The 22,348-nt window shown below is 40.7% G+C and overlaps 1 protein-coding gene across 2 annotated transcripts in view; it reads right to left on the bottom strand.

The window, feature by feature from the left end:
• Positions 1-22,348, bottom strand: part of SCFD2 (sec1 family domain containing 2) — a 399,407-nt gene that overhangs the window by 328,797 nt on the left and 48,262 nt on the right. For both annotated transcript variants that reach the window (XM_007075895.3, XM_042984540.1), the window contains exon 3: positions 12,706-12,833. In XM_007075895.3, coding sequence (XP_007075957.2) covers positions 12,706-12,833 — 128 coding nt within the window. The remainder of the gene's footprint in view (positions 1-12,705; positions 12,834-22,348) is intronic.

Raw genomic sequence — 22,348 nt, 5'->3', positions numbered from 1 at the left:
ATCTTGCCGTTCATGGGTTGGAGCCCTGCTTCAGACTCTGTGCTGACAGCCAGAGCCTGGAGCCTGGTTTAGATTCTGTGTCTCCCTCTCTCTCTCTGCTCCTCCTCTGCTCACTCTCTGTCTCTCAAAAGTAAATAAACGTTAAAAAAAAACCTTTTTTTAAAGAATGAGGGAAAAGAATCACAAGGGAAACTATATTGCCATATGATTAGTATGCTTCTTTATTTTATTTTTCTCATAATATTTTTCATATTTATTTACTTACTTTCTTACCCATGTTACATAGAAAAAGGCTTGGAAAGCAAGAAAGTAATTTAGGAACAAAGATTATGTTGAAGAGCACAATAGTGGGGAGGGAGGGTGTACCTTCACTTTTTAGTTCATGTACATTATGATTTGAATTTTCGAGAAGCAGGTGCTAGTATTACTTTTTAAATAGCCTCTTAATTCTGAAATAAAATCACGTATGCCTCAGGTAAAATAAACAGATATGTATTTTTGTCTGGGAAATTTGAGTTTATCACTATCACTGATTTATACAATGGATGAAGCATTGACTTTCAAGGGATAAAGAAACAGAAGAGTAAAAATAACTGCCAGCTTCCCACCTCTGTTGAGGTCAAAGGGCAAAGAAATATGGTCAGCATCCAGGTGGAGAGATTAGTCAGAAATGAGAAACAAACTTCACGATCGTGATGACCATTAGACGCTGAAACAAGTTATTAAAGAAGGGAGAGGGAAGACATTATAAATCTTCTCCCGTAAGGATCTGAAGGGCAGTATATACAGCCATCTGTATAGTGAAACCTGGATAAAGTCCAGCTGGAAATTGATGTCCATTTTTATCACACTATATATACTGAAGGTTTCCTGGGCTATCCTTTAGATCGCGTATGTTTCTTGTTAACACAAATTTTGAGCTCTATGGCACTACAAAGATAGAGTAAGAAACTAATGTGAAAAGAGCATTTTAATTAGGCAAATCAATTTAATCAAATCATTCCAAAATTTAGAATTTTATTGCAAGATATGTTTTCAAGATGGTGTGGAATAAAGCATAACTGCTGTGGGACCAGGGGTCACAAATAGGAAATAAACAGCTTTCCCCAAAAGTTACACAAAACAGTGAAATATAAAACCACCAGAAACATTTATGGTTTGGTTTTCCTTGGAAATGCAGCCTTCCTGAAGCTAACTTAAACACTGCATCAACATTTATAAACTCAGCAGAAAGCATGTAAGGGAACAGATAGACTACCCCTGTTTTCTAGAGGGCAGTATTCTAGGCCGCCAGGGAAGGAGCATTTCCTTGGTGGGTCTACCCCCACTTGGAAAGGAATTTCTGCTCTCAGGGGAGCCTCTATGGAAAGAAACTCCCATCTTGTAGCCATGAGCCTTCTCATCATATCATTCTCGGGTTTTTAAACTCCTGGCCCTTATTCTCTTGTTGAGGATCCCTTATGTGAAGAAAACATAAAAATAAGGAAGAAGAGGAAGAGAAGGAGAAAGAAGACGAAGAGGCAGAGGAAGGAAAAAGAAGAGAAAAAAGATGCACCAATTTAAGTTAAAAATATAGGCCAGAGGGTAGATGCTTGAAGAAGGGACATTAAAAATTCAGATTCCCATCTTGCAAATGAGGGACACCGAGAAACAGAGGCAAATTAAGTTACATGAGGTGTAATAGGGAAGCATTTGTTTAATGACCTAAAAGCTTTCAGGCATTATTTTTAATTCAGTGAAAACTTTCTGTCCATTTCTCTAAGATTCTCTATTTCCTTCGTACCCTTAAACAGAGGTATTGTTTAGGGTTCTGTCCTCCACCCTTCTCAACCATTCTACCTTCTCTCTCTAGTTGGTCAACCTTTTATTTCCTTTAGAAATTTACTACTTAGGCTTCGAGATAATCACTAGGTAACTAAATTCCAAATCTCAACTTTTGCTTCTGAAAACCATTACTCTAGCCACACATTTTCCAACTGAAATGATCAGGGAACAAATCCTTCAGACAGAATAATTCCACCTCTACATTGGGTAGAATACTCTTCATACGCAGTTACATAACCATTGGTCATTATGTTTATAATGTATCTTACATGCCCAGGAGACAATAAATAATTCCATCATATGCCCTTCTTTGACAGAATACTTTGAATTTCATAAATGCTATGTTTCATATAAATCATCTAATTATCAGATAAGCAGATAATCTGCTAACCCCCCATCTTGCAGACAGAAAAACAGACTCAGAAAAGTTAAATGACTTATTTGAAGACAAAACAATATTTTTAAAATTTTTTTAATGTTTTTTTTTATTTATTTTTTGAAGGAGAGAGAGAGACACAGCATGAGCGAGGGAGGAGCAGAGAGAGAGGGAGACACAGAATTTGAAACAGGCTCCAGGCTCTGTGCTGCCTGCACAGAGCCCAACATTGGGCTCGAACTCACAAACCGTGAGATCATGACCTGTGCCAAAGTCGGACGCTCAACCGACTGAGCCACCCAGGTGCCCCGACAAAACAATATTTTATACATTTCTTATTCCCTACAAAGACTTAATATATAATATGAGCAGATAACAAATATCTTTTAAATGAATAAACATGATTGTCTATTACCTGTAGATCTGGATAATATCTAGAAAAAAATTTCAATGAGCTTTCTTTCCTTGTATTTTGACACCCAGCTATGATTCCACTGATCTCTAGAAAACTGTGCCAATCTTGTACCCCAGGAAATATGGAATTTTTTCATATTACGGTTATCAAAGGTGTTCCACAGACCTCTGGGTCCCTGAGACACTATCGGGTAGCCGAAAAAGTCAGTTGTTTTAATAATAATACTAAGATGCTCCTTGTTTTGTTACTGTGCAGTGTTTACACATGGTACAAAAACAATGGTAGGTAAAAGTGCTGGGGCCTTAGCACCAACACAGGCAGTGGTGCCAAAATACACAAGTGGTCAGTCTCACTTCAGAATGGTCACGAGAAAACTAGAGGTCACTTGTATCAAATCTCAACCCTCAAGAAAACATCAATATCCTGTGTAAAGAAATGGGAAATATACGACAAGCACTTCTCGTACCAACTGTAATACAGTGAATGACTGGAGGAAAAGCACTGCTGTGATTACTTGAGTTGCCACTGTTTTCTTGCCACATAATTCTTATGGAGGAAACAACTGAGAAACTCTGGTTCTTTGTACATTTTGCCAAAAAATGAATGAAGTGAGCCTGTCACTCCAAGGAAAATGACAGTTGTCTTGTCAATGACAAAGGTCAAGTTTTCATATGAAAATTACAATTCTGGAATACTTGCATCTGCCCCTATATCTCTACACTCCAAATAATTAAACATTTTCTAATGATATCCGTGGGGATATCATGTTTTTTATGTTATGTATGTTTTTTATATTATGTAATATGTGTCAATATCTGGAAGTTATGCATAATTTAGAGAACAAATATTTTCCAAGTTGTATGTGGTATAAAATAATGCATGTGTAACAGATCCATTTAATGTGCAAGAGAGATCTATGGGTTTAAATGTAACAGGATGGAAAATTCCATGATCTGGTATCATATTCCACAATGTCATTAAATCTAAGAAACTGCTTCTTGTAAAGTTGGCGTCAAAGAAGAATATCTTCAATTTTCTTAAAAGGTATTAAAATAGTCCTCCTTTTTCCAACTATGTATCTGTGTAAGGCCATTTTATTTTTAAACATTTCATCCAAAATACCATATCATAACAGGTTAACTGAAGAAGCAAATATGAGAATGCAGCTGTCTTCCATTAAACCAGACCTCACAGGTATGCAAAAATGTAAAGCAGTGCTACTCTACATTATTTTGTTTTAGAAAACAGTTATTTCTCATAAAAATGTGACTCATGTTTACATATAATAGGTTTATCATATTTTTATATTAATAAATAAATATTTTAAAAAGTCGTCCCTGCTTGAATTTCTTAAATTTTTTTTTTAATTTTTTAATGTTTTTTATTTTATTTTTGCGACAGAGAGAGACAGAGAATGAGCAGGGGAGGGACAGAGAGAGAGGGAGACACAGAATCGGAAGCAGGCTCCAGGCTCTGAGCTGTCAGCACAGAGACCGATGCGGGGCTTGAACCCACAGACTGTGAGATCATGACCTGAGCCGAAGTCGGATGCTTAACCGACTGAGCCACCCAGGCGCCCCCCTGCTTGAATTTCTAATGCAATGTTTTCTCCTTTCAAAGAGACAACAGATATAATCCACATAAACAAAAGCTTGTGGGGTCCTAGACAATTTTTAAGAATTTAAAGTGGTTCTGAGACCAAAAGTTTTGAGAACTAATGCTCTAATCAATGTTACTCTCAGAATCCACTCCTAAAACTAATATAGCATTATATGTTAACTAAAAATTAAATAAATTTTTTAAAATGAATGTAAAGGACTTCCTGAGACCAAAAGTTTGAGAACCAATGTTCTAAATCAATGTCACTCCTGGACTCCACAAGAGAGTGATAGAAAAAGAAATCCATTAAATAAATACATAATAAACATCAACTGAACTAACAGAATTAATTCAAAAATGTACTTATTAAGGGGCACCTGGGTGGCTCAGTCGGGTAAGCATCTGGCTTTGGCTCAGGTCATGATCTCACTGTTTGTGAGTTCAAGCCCCATGTCAAGCTCTGTGCTGACAGCTCAGAGCCTGGAGCCTGCTTCAGATTCTGTGTCTCCCTCTCTCTCTGCTCCTCCCTCACTCACACTCTGTCTCTGTCTCTCAAAAATAAATAAACATTTTTGAAAAATTTTAAAAATGTACTTATTAATTTCATGAACATTTATTGGGTATAGAGTAAGTTCAAGGTCTTGGTTTGGTGTGGAGAATACCAAGAAGCATAGATAAGAGTTCTCAGGTCCAACTAGTCAGGGTTTGCTAGTAACTGCTGCAATAACGATATGAACAAAAACAGTACTGACAGGGATATATGATGTTGTGTATTAGAGAGGATGGAAGGGGATGAGAAAGATGATGGAAAAAGTGTTGGATGAGAATTTTAAAAGCCAGGAGACTGAATGGGTGTTTCAGTTTGGGTGGGGAAGGGGAAAGAAGTAGGGTAAGGCTTTGAGATCAGTTGCAATCATTAACTGAGTATCTATGTACAAGGTACAACAGGGGATACAAAAATATATAGTCTTCTAGGAAACTAAACATAAGGAACAGAAGGCACAAAACAACTACCAGAAAGAGGAAGATAATCAGAAGAGCAGAGTGACAAAGGGAAAAGAACCCGAGGGAGAAGACATGATTAGATGCACACAGACATCAAGAGCAACAAGAACTATCAGAAAGCAAATCTACAAATAGAAACATTCATGCAGAGGCACCTGGGTGGCTCAGTCGGTTAAGCATCCGACTTCAGCTCAGGTCATGATCTCACAGTTCATGAGTTCAAGTCCTACATTGGGCTCTCTGCTGTCAGTGCTGAACCGACTTCGGATCCTTTGTCCCCCCGCCCCTGCCCCTCTCCCTCTCATGTATGCTTGCTCTCTCTCAAAAATAAATAAATACTTAAAGAAAAAAAGAAATACCAATTCATGTAAGTGAAGACAGAAATAGTCATTGTCCCTCTGTTACTCATCCACACTCATTAAGCAATCCATTCACAAGTCCTAAGCCACCGGCTATGTGCCAAGCTCAAGAGCCAGGGAAGAATATGACACGGACACTCCCTACAAAGGTTTCAGATCCACACATCTAACTGCAACGCACTGTGGTAAGTGCAACAAGAAAAAGAGCTGTGGGTCCTCAGAAGCCACGGAAATCAATTCAGCCTGCCGAGGAAGGGTTTAGGAAGAAGAGCAGAAGGAGATTAAATATGGTTTTGCAGAGCAAGTGACTTCTGTATTAGATCATGAAAAATAAGATGGACTTTGACAAGAAAGAGACTCTGTGTGCGCGCGTGTGCACGCACACACGTGCACTGGAAGGTGAGTGGTTCTATTAGTCAAGCTCCTGGCAGGAAGGACGGCACCCTCGAACAGGAGAAATAAGGCAAGAACGCAGGCTAAGGAAGATCAAGAATATCAAGGAAACCAATGAGGGGAGAGTAAAGGGACATAACCGACCCTCACCTCAACCACACTGTCCTCTCACCCGCTCAAACTCCCGCCCGCGACTCCACATGCGAGGTAGAGGACAGGAAAGGCTGCTGAGGCAGTCCAAAATGGTAAGCCCCCCAGAAGCACGGTACAGAAGTGTGAAATGGATCTGCAGGGACAATCAAAGGAGAATATTTCAGGCAAAGCTAAGAAAGACCTGGCTCTGCAGAGGTTCCTGCTGGAATATGGGGAGAAGGGAGGCAAGGCAATGGGAAATGATGGGGGAAGCATCCAGCCAGAAGGCAGAAGAATTTTATAATCTGCATGGTAAGGAGTCTGAACACTATCTTGAAGCAAAGGGTTTTAAGCACAGGAACCACACACTCGTCTCTGTGTTTGTAGCTTGGTAGCCGCTCCCCTCCCGCTCTCTTCCCACTCCCCTCTCGCTCCCCTCTCGCTCTCCTCCTGTCCTCAGTAGTTTGAGTCCTCTATCTCACAAGAGGCCTGATACAGAAGTCAACAGACCCAGGCTTGTATCCTGGATTACTTGCTGTAAAAGTATATAAGTCCGGGCCCAGAAAGGCAGAAAACAGAGCAGTTATCTGAACAGAGAAAATTTAACATACAAATTGTTAACTGTGTAACTGAAAGGATAAAAAGAGAACTCGGGCACCGGGGTGGCTCAGTCAGTTGAGTGTTTGATTCCTGATTTCATCTCAGGTCATGAGCCCAGTGTTATAGGATCGAGCCCTGCTTCTGCCTGCTTGAGATTCTCTACCACCACCACCCGGCCTGTCTCTCTCTGTCTCTCTCTCTCTCTCCCTCTGCCCCTCTCCCCAACTCGTGCTCTCTAAAATACAATACAATACAATACAATCTCCAAGGTATCGTGGTCATAGCAATTGTTGGAAGCAGATACCACTACTGGGCAGAGGGAACAAAGGGAAGAGGTTGGAATTATCAAAACTTAGAAACCAGGACCCTCTGCAGTAAAACTCAGTCCTCTGAGAACGGGGCTCTCCCCGACTGGACTGGCACCTCGGAGGAGCGCCCAGGCTCCTAAATGGCACCCGGGCTCATAAAGCTGCTTCTGCACATGATGGCAGAACTGCAGAGTAGACTCGGCTGCTACCACAGGAAGACCCTGCCGGTGCAGGGGTGAAGTCGAGCTGGCATGACCCTGACAAGCAGCAGGAAAATCCACAGGAAGCAGAGAGGAAGGGACCAGAGGGACATCCCCTCTGGCTTTGCTGTCTCTCTCTAGCAGGAAGCCAGCGGGAAAAGCAGAACGAGGTCTGCAGAGTCCCAGCCTTCATTAGCGTTACAGAGCGGAGGGGTGAGTTTACATCTGAGAGACAGCAAATCAACAACTGGCACAGTAATCCTGGAAAAGAAACTGCATCTTTTTGGGTCTCGGCGTTCCTTGCCTGTGAAATGGGAGTAAAATAAAAAGTATCAAATTCGTACGATTATTGAAAGGTTTACATGAAACAAATTATGTAAAACTCTGTTAGAGTACCTGAAATAAAGCAGTGATTCAATAAAAACCAACTCACTTCCTCATTCCCCAAATTGTGGTAACAGCTTCTATATGAAGACAAGGATGTGTGAGAGTTAATAATCAGTGTGTGTGTCCTATGAGGCATCCAGATTTTCTCATCTTTTATAAATTACCATATATCACATGGTATGAGGGTCTTATTTGGGTTTTAACCTATCCTTTGTGCAGTCTGACAATTTCACACACACACACACACACACACACACACACACACACACACACACACAGCAGCTGTGCATGTTCCCTTTAATTCCAGATAAAATTCTCCAAAATGAAGGTAAAAGATATAAACATGATCAAAACATAGTTGTTATCCAGTCAGAACTGGATGAACTCCAGTACCAATAAAGGAAGCGAGTATTCTCAACGATGGTGAAAAAAGTATATTTGAGTAAAATTTTCTCAAGCCAGTTTTATTATGCGGTAAAAGAGGGACATGATAGTGTGGCATTGGTGGGAACCAAAAACCATCAATCTCATTTGGAGCTTCATTAGGAGAAGTCTAGTGTCCAAACAGAGGTAAAGACTAAGACATCTGTGCTCAGCTCTGGACATCACATTGTAGGAGGGACGTTAGCAAACCAGGGCTCTGTCTGTCTGGGGCTTGGAACTGGAGCATTTGCGATGGTAAAGGTGGGAAAGGCCTGTCTTCTCACAAATGGTTGAAAGAACTCACCCCACTTCATAATGAGTATATGGACCAGACACTACTGTGCCCCAGGACCAGGAGAGTCAATTAAGAAGTAGCTCAATATAACGGACCCTGCCCACACTGTCATCTGGAAACGTAGCTCAAGAGAGTTTTCTATAAAAGTGACCACAGAAGCTTGGAAGTCCCAAATACGAGCAAGGTGATTTGGGGGGAGTGAACAGAGTTCAATGGATTCATAACTAAGCTGAACATGGGAAAACTATTTAGAATTCTGCACGAAGAAAGAATGCATTATCAAAAGGCAGACACTCAGCATAAAGACTAGAAAAGGACAAGTGAACTGGAAAGAATGAGTAAGCATATTTCCCAGAAAGAAAGGGGAAAATCATCTAACTGGGTTTGTTTGCTTTGATTTCCCTCTCATCAAACAACCTTCTTCTGTTAGGTTCCCATGTAGATTCACTCACTCAGACTTCAGCTTCTACAGCTGAAGCACACAGCACTGCTTCGGTCAGAAGCTTCACTCTGCTCACGGCTTTCTTCCTCCTTCCATATTCTAGGAAGTAGATATTTTCCCTATGTTTATGGACATAGAAATTGAAGGTTGGCTCTTTGGTGGCAGACCCAGACATAACTGACTTCGCACCCCATCACAGTCACAGAACAGGCACACGCACAAGGTAGCGGTGAGTCTAGCAGTGAATGCTGCAAAGAAGTCCAGAAGAATGAGGACAGAGGAAACCTCCTTATGGTTAGTGGTCTGGGAGACTTTTTAGCAAGGAAGTGTCAGAAGCCAGACGGCACTACATTAATAAGCAAGAAAACGATGAAAACGCAGAGGCATCAAGCGTAGAATACTTTCTCGTGAAATCTGACCTCAAAAGAAAAAACGATGTTCTAGAGATCTGTTTTCCTTCAGCTCCAATGTGATCTTCCTGCCCCCCGCCAAACACTGGGGAGGACGTCCACTCTGCAGAGAGCAAGAGTGCACACTGGTGAAGGTCCTCCAACCACAGACGTATTCCAGAGAAACCGAGTCTCTGTTTAAAATGCAAAATGTAGAAACGGAGACAGCCTTATTCTGGTCATTTCTTCTGGAAATGGTCATTTCGTATCCAAACAAATGGGTTTCTTAGAGTCTATTTCTTCTGTACTTTCAGGATACATTTTTCATTTTGAAAATGCAATTCAGTTTACGATGTTTCAAAAATCACTTTTCTGGGACACATTTATTTAGCTAACTGACAACTTAATAAGATTTTGGAAAGACAGCATATGTTTATATGTGAAATGATAAAATGAATTTTTTCTTTGTTTTAGCAACTAAGCGTTTTTTCCTTTAACAGAAAGATGTTTCTTTCTGTCGGAGTTTATAATGTTTTAATATGAACTCACCTTGTACTGAGAAATTTTACATTTAAGATCTGAGGCTTCAATCATAGGATCCCTCTCAGTGAATTTAAATACGAGAGACTCCTCAATCTAGAATTAAAATTTCTGTTTAATGTTTCAAAAGTACTAGAAGCTTCTATTACAGAAAAATGTATACTTTGGTAGAATTTACAGTAGGGAGTGGGAGAAGAGTACATAGTTTAAAGCATATTTCATAGTTTTAAGTGATGCTGGAAAAAGCATTGCAGCCATGTAAGACACCAGACCCGATTTTTTTTTATGATAAGCTAAATGATAAGGAATTTTCAAATACCAATGTTTTATTACGTTTAAGCTCCAGATCTTTTCCTTACCGTTCATGGTTATCTATCCGTTGGTATATGAAAATGAGACTCAGCACAAATTCTGACTAGTTGATATGAAGCAGAAATGGGGAGTCACACTGTTAAGCTTTTACCAAATTATAGTTGGCACATGAATAAAGTGTGGTTTGGGCCAATCTTTTCGGTCCTTCTTACAACCAAAATTTGCTAACCATTATCTATTTCTTTCCTTCTTTTTTTCTGGAATTTTGGGACAATGCAAATCATTTCATCTGAGGCTTATGGGTGTTTTTTGTGGGTTTTTTGTTTGTTTGTTTGTTTGGTCAACCAAAAACTGAAACATTTGAATTTTAATTCCTTATGGGGTTACCTGTCTTTTTAAAACATTTATTTGTCTTTGATTATTTTTAAAAGATATAGTCCTCTACAAAAGTGTGTTGATCTTTCAAGAGTCCTATATTGCACAATAAAATTGATTTATGCTCTGTGATAGCATTGTAAGGTTACATCACCGAACCGCAATATAAATGAACCTTATCACCAAGACCTTTGTGCAATCCTACTTTTCTTGATTCACAATATGAATTTGTTCCTGTTTCAACATTCTCATGGATAAGGAACTCCAAAAAGTAAATACACTTGTTATTAATGTGTATCTAGAACTGTGGAAAGAAGGAAGGAAGGAAGGAAGGAAGGAAGGAAGGAAGGAAGGAAGGAAGGAAGGAAGGAAGGAAAGAAGGAAAGAGAGGATGAGAGGGAGGAAGGAAGCAGAAAGAAGGAGGGAGGAAAATTAATAGTTAAATTCAAAGTCTCAAGGTAGCACCTTGTTTCTATTCCAAAATAACACATAGACCTCTGGCATTGGTAATATGGAAATAGGATGATTTTATAAATAAAAAACATATCCTCTCATCTCAGAATATCTGATGTGAATTCTCCTAACCTTTCTCAGATATATGGCCTTAAGCAACTTAGTTTTTCTCTATTCCAGTTTCCTTATCCAAAAATGGGATACTGATGGTCCCCATCTGGCAGAATTACTGTGAGGATTAAATAAGATTAACACAGGGAAAGAGATAAAAACCTGACTCAATAAACACTAGTTACCTTCATTTTTCTATCATCATTATGTTCCAAAAAGCCCTCATATGGAGTCACCTAACACACTCAGAATCATGATTTTTTTTTCTTATTATGATCCTGTACCTTTTTTCCTTTTAGTTTCATCCACATTCTTTCACTTTCAAAATTTTGTTCTTCTATTTCAACTTGGTAGTTTGATTTTTGTACTCATAAATAATCAAGAACTTGGACTATGAATCTCAGCAAAGAAAAATTTTCCCACCCAATAAAATGTACTAATATTAATTGAATACCTAAAAGCAGATTACAAGAGAAAAACATTAGTTTTTTTAATTTTTAAAAAAGGTTTATTTATTTATTTTTTTTTTTTTAATTTTTTTTTTCAACGTTTTTTATTTATTTTTGGGACAGAGAGAGACAGAGCATGAACGGGGGAGGGGCAGAGAGAGAGGGAGACACAGAATCGGAAACAGGCTCCAGGCTCCGAGCCATCAGCCCAGAGCCTGACGCGGGGCTCGAACTCACGGACCGCGAGATCGTGACCTGGCTGAAGTCGGACGCTTAACCGACTGCGCCACCCAGGCGCCCCAAGGTTTATTTATTTTTGAGAGAGACAGAGTACAAGCGAGGGAGGGGATAGAGACAGAGAGAGAGAGAGAGAGGGAGAGAGAGGGAGAGAAACAGAATCCGAGGCAGGCTCCAGGCTCTGAGCTATGAGCACACAGCCCAAAGCAGGGCTTGAACTCAAGAACCATGAGATCATGACCTGAGACTAAGTCGGAAGCTTCATCAACTGAGTTCTCCAGGTGCCCCAAGAAAAACATTATTTTTAAAAATAGTGAAAGAAACTTTTGCAAGTTTCCAAAATTAAATTCTACCTATTAACCAGATTCAATATCCATTTTAAATATTTCCATATTAATAAAATTATTTAATTTTAAAAATAAGTAAAACATCAAATTCATTTTTTAAAATCGATCAAAACACAAGTTCTCTGACTTTTTAATCAAAAGGAAAAAGCCATTTTAAACACAAATTTGGGGCGCCTCAGTGGCTCAGTCAGTTGAGCGCCTGACTTTGGCTCAGGTCATGATCTCAGGGTTCGTGAGTTCGAGGCCCACATCTGGCTCACTGCTGTCGGCACAGAGACTGCTTCGGATCCTCTGTCTCCCTCTCTCTGCCCCTCCCCTGCTCAGCACAGTAGTTCAGTCATTAATTGAAAACCAATAAAAGACCCTTTCTTCATCCACAATAAGGGAGTTGGGGGGGGGGTTAGGGGAGGAGGAGGAATGGAATAGAATGGAGGGGAGGAGGTCCAGACCAATTTTGATAGCCCCAGATCTAGTAAAGAAACTAGAAGAATTAGTCTTTGTAAGCAAGGACTCTCCTGGAGTTCCCAAAGTTGAGTCTAAAACAGGAGGGGTCGTTGCTGAGCCCTGGGGGCAGTGTGTCCATATTCCTTCCCTACTCTTTCAACCGTTTACAAATGCCTTGAATGCCCTCCTCGGGAAGCCATGCTGGCTAGGCTGGCCCGCAGTTCAGAGCAAGCTTCAATCCACTTCCTGGAGCCTGTGGCTCCTGCCCTCAGAGAAGAGGAAGCGCTTACCCATACTCATTTTGATTGGCAGGTTTTCTCTGCTTGCTGCTTCCACTAGATGTCTCCGCACTTCCATCACTGCCTCTTTGTGCTTGGTGCTCAGTAAGGCTTCCCACAAGGCTTTGGCAGCCGCGTCCCTGCAGCGAAACCACACAAGAGCTTTAGAATAAATTTCTGCTGGATAATGAAAAGAGTTGAAAACAAAATAACTTCTTAAATATCTCTTCCGAGCACGAATATAGTCTTTCCTACTGACAGGCTTTAAGTATTAAGACGAAATAAAGCATATCTAATCCATTTTAATCAGCACAAAATATTGAGAAATGAAGGACATAATAAAATCAAGCCCCCACCTCCCCCCAAAAAAGTGGGGGAAGCAAAGCTACAGTGTGCTGAGAAGTGTGAGAAAAACATATGATAAGTTGTTTGAGGTTTGCGTTTAAAAATATTTCAGAGTGTAATTCAACATTGCTAGACTAGCATATATATGATTTGTAAGCCAAAGTTAAAGGCATGTCTAAAAATGATTTCTCGGTGATTAGAAACATGTCAGTTTGAGATAGCATACTTGCCAGGGGAACACAAAGCAATCAGCAATGAGAATTAGTGTTCAAAAACTACTCAATAGAATTCCCAATGAATGGGTTTTCTACTGAATGAAAATCAGGAATTAGGCGGAGTAACCATGGCCTTAAGTAGCCCACTTTGGGCCTTAGGTTCTAAGGCTGGTACTTCTGCAGCCTTTACAATTAACCATTGATACAGCACGAAGCACTGCATTATGCAGGGTCTCATCTGGGCTCACTTTTCCAACAGCCCTCTGTCTCACCCACCACGCCACCTCCAAATTATAAATGAGTACAGTGTTCTTTCCGGAAGATCTCTGCATGTAGCCAAGTATACACATTTGTAGTGACGTTCTATAAACTGAGTCTAAAATAACAAAGATGACTTCTGTCCCTTTCCAAGGGCATTTTTCCTCCACTTAAAGCTCCACTCACCCTTCCTACAGTCCAGTTAGCAACAGTTTGAAAATGAATGTATTTTTTATAGTTTGGTTTTATGACATTAATTTAGCTTTAAAGTTATACTTAATAGGGTATGTCTTTCAAGTTTGAATTTCATTTGGAATAATGGAATGATGTGTTTCAGCACTGACTTTAAAACCTGGCACACAATAATCTTTCATTAAATAGTACTGTTTTTATTACTATGTATTCTTTTCTGAGTGAACCACCATCACTGTTCAACATATTCTCCTTGTTTTGCTCTGATCGAAACTGTCATCGTTATAACTCAGCATCCAATATTCTAAGTTCAATTTAAATTTGCCTGTAAACTATATGCCAAGTGCTCTTCTCAGTGATTGCAATACAGATAAAAAGGAGGCACAAGTTTTCAGTGACTTTAGAGCCTGAAAGAAGAGGCAAATATTTACACACACACACACACACACACACACACACACACACACATACACACACACAAAATACCCCCCAAAATGTGATAAGAGGCAGATCCATGCTTGCATAGAGTCTTCTGGTAGCACAGAGCAAGGGCTCTAATCCTGGGTAGGAGGACAGGGACTCAAAGAATGATTTCCAAGAGAAATGATAAGCAAGTACAGAGATCTATAAGCTCTGAAAGCAGCCAAGGCAAGAAGCTGTAACTCAGTCTGGGAAGGAAAATAGTGAAGTCTTCAAGGGAGATATAATATCTTCATGACAAAACAAGAAAACAAGGGGAAGAAGGATATTACAGGCATTTCATTTCAGTACAAAGTCCCCCGTACGTGGCACTAAAGAGTATTGTTTTGCTCCATGCTGACATGCAAGAGGAGGGCAGTAGATGTAAGGGCAAAGGGGAAGGGGAAGGCGCTACTCTCCAAGGGCCCCATGTTCACTGCCAAGGCTTATCATTCGGTAGGTGACAGGGAGTCAAGGAGTATGCAGTCAATTTCACATTCTGAAAAGTGCAACATAGCTTGGCAGTAACGAAAACGGTCTTTATCATCATTCAAAACTAGGTCTATTTCCTATGGGGCTTTGGGAAAGCTACGCCATTTCTCCAAAGCTCTGAAGGCAAGAGAGAACCACTAAAGTATTCCGAGCAGGGATACTCCCAGTTTCCCAAGTTTATGGTCCACGGTCGTTCCCTCCTTTTGTTCTCCAAAGCACCTCTCCCCAAACCACAGGGATTTCTCACATATTCTCAACACTACACACAACTTCTAGAGTAGAACGTCACTGCCATCCTCTTTTCTATGCGAGTGTGTACTTTGCTAATACAGAGTGCCTCCAAAATCACACTAGGTCAAGGCTGTGGTTGTCACCTTGGATTAGTGTTGTGGTTAAAATGTGGGCTCTGGGGTCTGATCAAATTGGGGTCCAAACTCTGATTGTTCTCCCCTTCGCCCACCCACCCAAGAGCTACACAGTCTCTTGGATCTTCCTCAGGCAGTCCAAGCACACAGATCCCTTCTCTTCCTTTGCCAGGAATGGTCTTCCTCTTACACATATCCCTCTCTCTCTTCCATTGTCTGCTGAAATATCGCCTTATGAGAGCTCCCCACCCTGCTTTACTAAAACACACATAAAAAACTAAAGAGCCCATCCCAGCACCTTATCCTCGTATTCCTTTTCTCCCTTCCTGGGCTTTGCTGTCCTATGTAATCATTATTACCATCTGACTGATCATAGGCTTCCATGTTTATCTGTTTGTTGTCTAGCTCCCTCACAGAAGGTAAGGTCCTTCTACGAAAGTAGGGGATTTGTTTTACCCATTGCAAAGTCCCCACTACCAAGAACACTGCCAGGTCTCACGGGAGGTCTACTCAATAAATGCTGAATAAGCAAACGAATAATGCTTGCTGGTTGTATAATCTAGTGCACGTAACTCTCTTTCTCCGTTTTCTCATCTGTGAGACAGAGGTAACCATAGTGACTACTTCACGGCGCCGTGGTAAGGGTTAAAAAAGATAATGCACAGAAAGCACTTTCCGGATTCACAATAAATATGAGTAGTTGTGTTCATTCATTATGACGGTTGTTACTATTGCTGATGAACGATAATTGTCTTAAAATTCAATGTGTTCAAGGGTTTGTAAGATATTCAGTTAATTCACTTAATGACAGGGAGTCTTTTTTTTTTTCCATACAATCCTGATTTGCTTATACGTACTAAAGTCACTTGGAGCTTGTACTCTCTGGCTTTTTTCACGGCAACATTTTACAAGAAATACATAAGGTTTCCATGATCTCTAACACTGATGCAGTCAGGTCATGTTTCCTTGAAAATTGTTTTGCTGATAGAAACAATTCTGATTGTCTAGATATGTGTGACAGCTTCTAATGTTTACTTCCTAAACAAAACAGTTTCCTAAGTGCACCCAACCAACCCCCCCATCATACACGGTCATTTTAAGTTTACCAAGGGAACACGCGAGAACTGATGTTGGCTCTCTGAATGACTGGCACCGAAGAAGACCACATTGTACTTACCGGCAGCCCCTCTATGTCCTGCACTCACCTCTTCTCCAAGTCTCTCTGGGACTGCTGTGTGGTGGTTTACACACTTACTCCTATGTCAGCATCTGAGTTGAACGTACGAGTTAATCACTGTCTTGCTCTAATTTGCCCACAAGATTGATCCAATAGACTATTTCACACTATTGAAGCTTCACCTGAAATCAATTCCTGATGTCAAATTTGGTAAGTCAAGAGAAGTTGACTGAAATCCACGCTATAATGATAATAGCGTATTTTACGCAATTATTTATCCTCTCCAACTGTACAAATTTTCCGTTTTCCTGATGAGGGACTAAACAATACACAGAGTGCCATCGCAAAGGGGCCAGTGAACAGACCAGTGGTAGGCAGGACTGTAGAAGTGTGGGTTCTGGAACCAAACAATAAAGGGTCTGGGTCTGCTGCTTGTTAGCTCTATGTCACTGGGAAGTTACTCAACCTCTCTGTACATGTTTCTTCCTCTGTTAACTTGGGGATGGTAATAGCACATGTTCAGTAGATTATTATGAGAACTGAATGTGTTAATATATCTAAAGCACCTGAAACAATGCCTAACACATACTAAGTGCTCAATAAACATAGCAGTGGTAGCAACAGCAATGGTAATTTAAAAAATCAAAGGTCAGAATTTTCTCATAAGATATACAAGGAAGCCTGTTTGGGAAATGCATTAGTCTTTTCTATCTACTTGCATACATATATGACTAAACACTGCCAATAGCTTCATTTTCTTTTTTTTTTTTCCTTTTTCAATTTATGTATTTACAAATTTTTTAATGGTTTTATTTATTTTTGAGAGGCAGAGACAGAACACAAGTGGGGGAGGGGCAGAGAGAGAGGGAGACACAGAATCTGAAGCGGGCTCCAGGCTCTGAGCTGTCAGCACAGAGCCCATTGTGGGGCTTGAACTCACAAACTGAAATCACTACCTGAGCTGAGCTAAAGTCAGACACTTACCTGACTGAGTCATCCAGGTGCCCCCAGTAGCTTCATTTTCTAATGTGAAAAGATCAACAGTACACAATACAGAATTCATAATGATACATATCAAACACTGAAAACTCCAACTCAGGCAATCCTCCCGCATATGACATATTGATGCACAGAATTGTGATTTGCAAGAATAAAATAAGAAACTGTACTATAGATTACTTCAAGACTTACAGCTATCAAAAGCAAAAAAAAAAAAATTTAAACAAATAATCCAGTTAAAAAATGGGCAGAAGAGGGGCGCCTGGATGGCTCAGTCAGTAAAGCCTCTGACTGCAGCTCAGGTTGTGATCTCACAGTTTGTGAGTTCGAGCCCCACGTCAGGCTCTGTGCCGAAAGCTCACAGCCTGGAGCCCGCTCTAGATTCTATGTCTCCATCTCTCTCTGCCCCTCCCCTGCCCATGCTCGCTCTCTCTTTCTCTGTCTCTCTCTCTCTCAAAAATAAACATTAAAAAAAATGGGCAGAAGATTGGGGCACCTGGGTGGTTCAGTCAGCTAAGCGTCCAACTCTTGATTTTTGGCTCAGGTTATGACCTCAGCTTGTGAGTTCGAGCCCCAAGTCAGGCTCTGCACTGACAGTGTGGAGCCTTCTTAGGATTCTCTCTCTTCCCCGCACCCCACCCCCGCCTCTCCCCTGCTTGTGCGCTCTCTCTTTCTCTCAAAATAAACATGAAAAAACTTTTTTTAAAAAATGGGTGGAAGACATGAGTAGACAGTTTTTTCAAAAAAGACATCCAGATGGCCAACAGACACATGAAAACATGCTTCACATCACTCATCATCAGGGAAATGCAAATCAAAACGACAATGAGATATCACTTCATGCCCATCAGAATGGCTAAGAGGAAGGAAGGTTTTTAAGCAATGACTTCTATGCCAGCTTCTTACCTCATTAATTATATTGAAATTCTACAGGATGCACACAACGGGATATTTTAAAATGAGAACTGTTACTTTTATGAGGAGTTCAGATTCCATAAATATTTCCAGACTGACTTATCAAGCGGATGTACGACTTTGGGGTAGAAGTGAACATTAGAGGTCGTAGTAAATTACATCTTCATCAAGACACTGCCTCACCCAACACAAACACGTGGAAATCTATTTTTAGATTTCGAAGACACCTAAAGAAAATTCTATAATATGCCTGAGAAAACCACTATGGCTTCAAACAAATCAAACTGCTATTAGGTCCCATCACACCGAATCTAAACCCTTTATGCTTGTCTATCAACCTACCTCGTCTTGCTTCGTCTTTTGTCTTACGTTCAGGAACAGCTGGACAACATCTTTTAATAATCGTACCCACCCAAAAACAGCTTATTTCTTTTTTCATGGCTAACTTAGGGAAGATTTTTGAAAGGCAAGTAAAATACAGTATTTAAAAATACTTTGAAATACCACCACTATTTTCTATTTTAGAAACATTTCAGAATCTACAACACAACTTCTTATGTCTCATTTGATCCTCACACCCTGAGCTAAGCCATGATGGCCACACCAACTTAAAAAGTCTCAGAGAAGCCAACTTACTTAAGTACACTCAACCTGTAAGTGGCTGACCCAGGACTCACCCCCAGGCAACTGGCTCCTGAGCTTGGTCATCCACCTACTAAACCATGCCAGGCCTGTATTATGCAAATCATCAAAGAGAACTGATTTTATAGAATATCAATAATTTTAAAGTTTCCATGTTGGTTTTCTTTTCTAATCCTTAATATATCTTCTATTCTTCTTTTATGTGTGCGCCTCACATAAGATGCAATGAAACAGAGTGAAGAAGGAAGTATAATAAGTAGATCTATATTAACTCATGAAGCAGGAAATGCTCACTGTCAGGATTTTCCACTTTTTGTTTTAAACAATATCAGGGGTACCTGGGTGGCTCAGTCGGTTAAGTGTCTGACTTCAGCTCAGGTCACGATCTCACTGTTTGTGAGTTCAAGCCCCCCATTGGGTTCTGTGCTGACAGCTCAGAGCCTGGAGCCTGCTTCAGATTCTGTGTCTCCCTCTCTCTCTCTTTGAGGGTGGGTGATGGGTATTGAGGAGGGCACCTATTGGGATGAGCACTGGGTGTTGTATGGAAACCAATTTGACAATAAATTTCATATTTAAAAAAAAATTAAAAAATTTAAAAAATAAACAATATCATAATATTCCCCTTGTAGGTCACCTGTAGACATTGACAGTCACTCTTCTACACGATGCCACTTTCCACTTTTATTCAGCTTTCTCTAACCATTTCCCTCCAAGACTTTGCTGAATTTTAAACCATTCTGCATAAATACCATTTATATAGCTGAAAAGGCAAAAAAACAAATAAACAAACAAAACACTAAAGTCTAAAATGCCCAAGGAATTATTTCCAATCTAGCTCTTATTTGCTTTTCATTATATCTTTGGGAAAGAGAGGAAAAATGGCCTCTATCTATTTGACCCCTGATAAAACAGAGACAGAATGAAACCACTTGCCTAACACCCATTGTTAATAAGAAAGGAGGCAAGGTTTAGAGCTTGGGGCCACCAAAGTGCTATGGACTGCTTCCATGACCTGAGGTAATTCAATTAATCTTTCTTAGTTTCATTTGCTCAGAACTCACTATGTCACAGGCAATATGACTATATTATCTCATTGAATCACAACCCTCCGGGATAAATATCAGTGCCTCATTTCATAAGTGAGAAAGCAGATTCTTAAGGAGATCAAATAATTTGCCCAAATCACATAGCCAGTGAGTGCAAATTTGAACCCAGGCCCTGGTGGACTCCAAAATCCATTTACTAACCATGATCCTACACCATTCGGTAAAATAAGAGGCTTGAACTAGAATGCTAATTTCTTGGATTTCTAACAAGCTACATTTATATGGTTTCCATTATGCTCTGGTGCTCCAAGTTCATAGGTATCAATTTGATTAACTTTGTGAAACTCAGTAAAAGACGGGTGAGTATTCCATGCTGTTATTTCTTTTACTAAAATCCTTTCCTTTCTCACAAATCCAGTGATAGTAATAAAAAGCCAACAAAAGAACATTCCCCAAAACTTATAGAATTAAACAATTTCTACCCTTTTCTCTGTTTTTAAAGTCAAGTTTTCCAATGAGATTAACTGTATTTCATCGTACCTACCAGAACACAATTTTGTTTCAATAGATGCCTTGAAATATACAACACAAGGCAGAACATGTGTCCTATGAAAAGATCCATTTTATTGCCATGAAATTTAATTAGCTTCAATATTGTCAGTAACTACATAAAAGTTGGATACATACAAAATGTATGCTCTTTTTTGCTAAGCCGATTATCTTGTATCCTTCAAAATGAAACTGTTATGACAAATTGTCATGTTTGAAGAAGACTACAGGCCAACAATAGACACACTGCAATAACCTGCTAGAATTAGCGTTAAGTGTCAGGAGACTTCTGTTCATGAAGACACGCTCCTTTCAGTTAATTCCTGGCTCTTTATTCACCAGAATTACTCGACTAGGAATGAAATCTTAGAAGCTGCCTCGGTTTGGCATGTACAAAATGTCAAATGCAGTCTGCTAGAACCTAACAGGAAATATTCATCACCAAATAAAATATAAAGAGGACAGCATTAATTTTTGAGAGATGGCTCAATGTTGACTCACGGTGCTACTTCAAGCAAGCGGAAGGCATGCAATTAGGACACGAAGAGTGAAATGCGAACGCACGCCATTATCCTGTGACCAAACTCAGAAAAATGGCTTCTTCATGGAGTGCAGGGCACGTTATGCTTACTCACAGGATTTGCAGTCACAGTCAGAGTGCTCCAACATAAACACAACAATAACAATCACAACAACAACAAAGCATCCTCAACTAATTTGAAACGCAAAGCAATCTGAGTCATAGTTCTCCACAGCAGGGAATAATGGCTTCCATCCGTGCTGAGCGTAATGAGCTCTGAAGGTAGGGTTGTTAATTAAATTATTCATAGAGCTTTCAACAGTCATCTGTCCTCCTGACTCTTTTTTAAACAATTACCTCACATCTCACAAAATAGTCCATTACCCTTCATCTCAATAGAAGAGAAAGCAGTTGAACACAGAAAGACACATGAAGTAGGCCCTTGGCACGGGAGAACAGCCCTTCCCTGGCTCTTTATTTCAGAATAAAAGCTCTTGCTGTGGGCCAGGCACTCACTAAGGCGCTGCATCCACAGCTGCAGGCGGCCTCCAGGGCCCTGCCCTCAGGGGGCGAGCCGTCTGGCAGGGAGGCTGGAACTGAGCATGCTCCCGCAGAGGTGACAAAGCAGAGAATGGGGGGCAGGGGGGCGGCTCTGGGAGAGTGCAACACCTAACCCGGTCTAGGTGTGGAGGTGGCAGTCAGAGGGGGCTGAGGATGTGATAGGGACCCCCCAAAGCAGAGTGGGAGGTGGCCAGTTAAAGACCTGAGCAACAGCAGTCCAGGCAGGAGCAACAGCATGGGCAGGGGGCCTGAGAGGAGAATATGAGACCTTTTCAGGGAAATGAACGGAGCATGAAGACCTAGTATGCCACTGCCCTCAGTTGCAGTGGCATCTTACCCAAGGCCTGGTAAACCCACACTAGGATTGTAGACTTTCTTCCAAGGGCAACTGAAGAGTCCTTAGCAACAAACTGACCGATCACATTTGCGTTATTAAAAGATCACTCACCATAAGGGCACCTGGGTGGCTCAGTCCGTTAAGCATCCAACTCTCCGTTTCAGTTTCAGGTCATGATCTTGAGGTTCGTGAGTTAAAGCCCCACATAGGGCTCTCTGCTGTCAGTGCAAAACCCGCTTCGGATCCTCTGTCTCCCTCTCTCTCTGCCCCTCCCCTACCTCTCAAAAATGAATAAACGTTAAAAAAATGTTTATTCATTTTTGAGAGACAGAGCATGAGTGCGGGAGGGGCAGAGAGAGAGGGAGACACAGAATCAAAAGCAGGCTCCAGGCTCTGAGCTGTCAGCACGGAGCCAACGTTGGGGCTCAAACCCATGAAACCGTGAGATCATGACCTGAGCCGAAGTCAGAGGCTTAACGGACTGAGCCACGCAGGTGCCCCTAAAAAATTGTTTTTGTAAATAAAAAGATCACTCACTGTAGAGAATGGATCTGAGTTCTGGGTGAGAGGCTGCTACACGGTC

This window comes from Panthera tigris, chromosome B1 (assembly GCF_018350195.1).
Source record: "Panthera tigris isolate Pti1 chromosome B1, P.tigris_Pti1_mat1.1, whole genome shotgun sequence".
NCBI lineage: Eukaryota > Metazoa > Chordata > Mammalia > Carnivora > Felidae > Panthera > Panthera tigris.
This window is presented reverse-complemented; position numbering and strand designations above follow the sequence as displayed.